This window comes from Hydra vulgaris, chromosome 09 (genome assembly GCF_038396675.1).
Source record: "Hydra vulgaris chromosome 09, alternate assembly HydraT2T_AEP".
NCBI lineage: Eukaryota > Metazoa > Cnidaria > Hydrozoa > Anthoathecata > Hydridae > Hydra > Hydra vulgaris.
In genome coordinates this window covers 16,147,501-16,152,500 of record NC_088928.1, presented here as the reverse complement: position 1 = coordinate 16,152,500, position 5,000 = coordinate 16,147,501, and the positions used below count along the sequence as shown (strand labels likewise).

Sequence of the window (5,000 nt, the reverse complement as noted above, 5' to 3'; positions counted from 1 at the left end):
ATATATATATATATATATATATATATATATATATATATAACTCCTAACTGGTTGTCAGAAAGTTTTTTTGACAAAAAGTAAAATTAAAATGCAAGACTGGAATTTTTTTTTTTTGTTATTTGATAGACTGCCTGCCCAAACCAAACCCTCAGTCGATGTAGCAACACTCCCTTGCGAGTCAGGCTATTTGTCAGTTGATGTAGCAGCACTCCGTTGTGAGTCAGGCTATTTGTCAGTCGATGTTGCAGCACTTTGTTGCGAGTCAGGCTATAAGATAGTCGATGTATTTTTACTGTAAATCACTCTGTGATTTACAGTAAAAAAAATAAAAAATAAAACATATTAAAAAAATAAAAACATTTTATTAAAAAAAATAAAAATAAAAACATTGTTTATATTATTAAAAACATTCAGAATGTTTTTAAAAACATTCTGGTCAATTAAATTTGCGTTTTTGCGGGTTTTTTTAAAAACAATTAATTTGTAATTAAATTAATGGTTTTTACTTTCTGACAACACGAAAATGTTGGACAAAAGTCAAAAGTAATTAAAAGTGACATATTTGTTGACGTAAGAATCATTTAAATACACACACACATACTGATGATGATATATAGCAAACATGCAAATAATACCAAAAAAAAGGAAGCACTAAAAACAATTCATGTTTATTTTTTTTAAATTTAAAAAAAATCTTTCTTAAACACTATGTATATTTATTATGTAAATTTATTAATATACATTAAAATACATCACATGATTTATTGATCATGTAATGTGCTAAACAAATGTGTTGCATAGATAGAAAAAAATTTAAAATACAAAACAACTCACTTTTAAGTATTGTAATGTTATTGGTTCCACTAAATTTGACATGATTAAAGCCTTTGAACTAATTTCATCACTATATGCTATTACACGATTCATCTCTTGATTGGTACCCAAAATAGAAAGTGTTATGCTGCTAAGAGCTTTGCACGGTGGTATCAAAAAATCTGTTAACAAAACAGGAGACTGGAAATCCAAAACAACATAATGCCATGAACTTAAATGCATCTTTTCAACAACCATGCATTTTGGTAAAGGTAGCTAAAATGAAATTATACGAATTACTTATATACATACATACATATATATATATATATATATATATATATATATATATATATATATAATATATATATATATATATATATATATATATATATACATATACATATACATATACATATACATATATACATATATACATATATACATATACATATATATATATACATACATATATATATATACATATACATATACATATACATATATATATACATATACATATATATAAAATAGAGAAAGTTTGTGTACCTACAGCCAGTTTATTTCAATGCCCAAATTCAAGGCCCCAAACTTTTAGTATAAGAAGTATAAGTATATTGACATAAACTATAAGAGTCTGTCATATAGAAAGGTAAAAAAGTTAGTGGCCCTAGGTAAGCTTTTTTTTTATTGTACCTAGGGCAGCTCTCTGAAAATTAGGTTTCAACATAACTCCATGATATACCTTAAAACAAAGATAGACACATAAACTTGATTAAAAATTTATTTAATCTTAGATTGCTTTCAACAAATTTATCTAGTGTTGCATAATTGCAACACTTAAATAACAAAATTGACAAATAAGTCTACGCATAAAATGGTAGTCGCAAAACAACAGTGAGAAAAAAAAACTCTGCATCAATCAAAACTTAACAACCTACCTCGCTATCAAACTAATTCTTTACCCTATATGGTTTATCAAACTAATTCTTTACTATATGGCCCAAGATACAAGAAATGTTAGCTTCATGAAAAATATCATCTATTAACGAACTCAGATTAAGAGAAAACTTATTAAACATTGCATTTAGTACTTAAGTAACAAACAATATAATATACAAAAACTTATAGAAAAGCATTTACTCTAGGATTGTAAAACAATCTAAGATACCAGGGGCAAAAACTTACCTTAGGTCATCAAAAAGCGTTTTCCAATTTTAACTTGTCGTAGCAACTTTTTCTTAGATTCAAAATAGGATTAAAAAATAAATATATTTTTAACTTATCACCTTACTGAGAAGCATTAGAACTTTATTTCAAATAAAGTGGGGCCCTAGTTACAAGGAGGCCCTAAGTACACGAACTACCCTTTTATATATATATATATATATATATATATATATATATATATATATATATATATATATATATATATATATATATATATATATATATATATATATATCTTTATATAGATATATCTTTATATAGATATATCTTTATATATATATATATATATGTATGTGTGTATATATATAAATATTATATGTATGTGTGTGTAGCATATGTGTGTGTAGCATATTTATGTGTGTGTGTGTGTGTATGTGTGTGTATATTTATGTAACAAATTGTTACCCTATTTTTGTTACATTAACTTATACAGCATTTCTAAGTGTGATGTTAGAGTACTAGGGATGGCTCATTTACTTATTTTGATGTAAAAATGCAGTTTACATAACTGATATTAAAATATATAATTTACTTACATTTAAAAGTAATTCTTTTTTTTATATATAAATTTTATAACATGTAAAACTTAATTACTTAAGTTTAGTTTTTAAATGAGTTACTGTTACTTGAAAAAGTAATTTATTTTTATAAAATTAATTTGCATTAAAAGACTGTTTACTTTTACTTGCAAAAGAAACTTACTTTTAATGTTAAGTTGTGTAATGTAACTTACTTTAAAAAGTAATTTTAGTTATAACTATGTAAAAAATTTAAATTAAAATGTACTCTATTTTTTATATGTAAAAAAAGCTATTTATAAAGTAATCTTATGTAAATGTAATATTTAAAAAAAAAAACTTACTTTACAAAGTAAAATAAAACTACATCATAAAACCAAATTACTTTTATGTGTAAAAGTAACTAATTAGCAAAGACAACTTACATAAAAGTAATTTGAAAAAAATTGTTATTTACAATTACAAATAAAAGCAAACTTTGTCTTTGCAATTTTATACTTAAAAAATAATATAGCTTACTAAAATGTAAGCTATATTATTTACTTTCTCAAAGAACAATTATTTTATGTTGATTTAACAAAAAATTTTGAGGTAGCATATTTAAAACTATTGCCTGTTTATGGGTACTTCTGGGTAATACATCAGGCATTACTCTGATGTATGTGGGCAGTATTTGTAGTGGGCATTATGAAAAGATTTCTTTTCACATATATCATGAGGGGTAGTTCTATTATAATAAGGGGTAAATATAGTAAACATATGGGTATACCAGTAGTGTAGAGACTGGCCACCTGCTGCATGAGAGCCATAATACTAATAGGGTAAAGGGTTTTGAAAATCATTGATTTTTTGTTTAATTTTTTTGTTGAGCAGAAATAGGTTAGTGGCCATAATGAAACTTTATATTTTAATAATATTTATAATTTTTAATATAATAAATTAATAATTTTATTTTTTAAACATAAAAATAACGGTGTTATAAAAAATATTATCCATGAAAATATAAATTAAACAAAAAACACAATTTAATTTTAGATTTAATTTTATAATATTTATTATTTGTCTAAAATTAAATTAAATCACTTGTATTTAAATTATATTTATTAAAATTTAATAAATTTGATTTAATTTAAATGCGAGTGATATTGCATGGTATTTTACCACGTCAAAAGCAATGTAAAAAAGTTTTATAATTTGAAAATGCGCAAACTCAATTAATCACTGAACCAGTTAAAAAACTTAATCAACAGCCTCTTAACTAATAGAATTATTTTATAGTTACATACAAATGAGGTTTTCTGAAAACCTTTTAATGTCTTGTTAAAAACCATATTAAACTAATTTAAAGACTTCTTGGATAACCAATAATATAATGATGTCTACTTCTTTAAATTTTGAGATGTAATATTAAAAGCAATGATTTTAGCTGAAATAATACTAACAGCAATTTAACTGTCATGTATATAACAAACCAGTACAAAACAATTTTTATATAATATTACAATGAAATTAAACCAGGGTACATTAAATATAAAATAAGTGTAAGAAAATAATAAAAAATAATAAAAATTACTAAATTGTTGGCCTCACATTTAGAGTAGGGATAGAAAATATTTTAGGGTATTTTTGTTTCCAGGCTCCAATCAATTTAATTTTTTTAATCCATGTATAAATCGCTACTACGCTACAACTCAAGATATTTGTATATTACACAGTGGCATAGCAAAATTTTTTTGGCCAGTTGGCATACATGGCTAAGGTGCCCAATTTCTGTTTCTCTGAAATAATGACTTTTCTTTAAAAAAAAAAAAGAAACTCTTTAAATAAATCATGGGGTTCCTAAACCTTGCGGCTCTGGGCCCGAGGGGGTTGTTTGAGGGACCATAGGTTTTGCTTATAATAGCCTTGCGGTAGTTAATCCACTGGCACTTCGTGCAAATAAAAATATTGACATAAATAATTCTAAATTTTTCAAGTCCATATAAAATACTGTATAGTTCTTTAAACCAGTGCCGGATTAAGACTTGCAGGGTCAGGGGATATTTTTGAACAGGAGGGCATTTTTCGAATTAAAGTGGCAAAAAAACCTTACAAAAATAAAGGATCCTCTTAAAAAGTTTGGGGCTCCTAAATCTGCAGGACATGGGGTTATAGCCCCCATAATCCTGAATTTGTTTAAACTTTCCCTTAGTTTTTAAATAATAAAAACTTTGACGCAAAAAACTTATAAAAAAGAACTAACAATTATGCCAATTATGCCTTTCAAATAGTCTACCCTCTATGAGTCTCCCATGGTTATATATGCCTTCATGGTTATATATGCTCACTGCCATATTTTAGCTTTGTCTGAATTCTAGACCTTTCAAATGGTTGGCCAGGGATTAAATATTTTTGAGATAGTTTGATTCAAAGTATGGTTTTTATAGCCAAATCTATCAT

General features: G+C 25.3%; 1 protein-coding gene across 2 annotated transcripts in view; it reads right to left on the bottom strand.

Annotated features, from left to right (window-relative positions):
- LOC100214758 (uncharacterized) overlaps positions 1-5,000 on the bottom strand; it is a 134,392-nt gene that overhangs the window by 67,145 nt on the left and 62,247 nt on the right. For both annotated transcript variants that reach the window (XM_065804846.1, XM_065804847.1), the window contains exon 18: positions 835-1,089. In XM_065804846.1, coding sequence (XP_065660918.1) covers positions 835-1,089 — 255 coding nt within the window. The remainder of the gene's footprint in view (positions 1-834; positions 1,090-5,000) is intronic.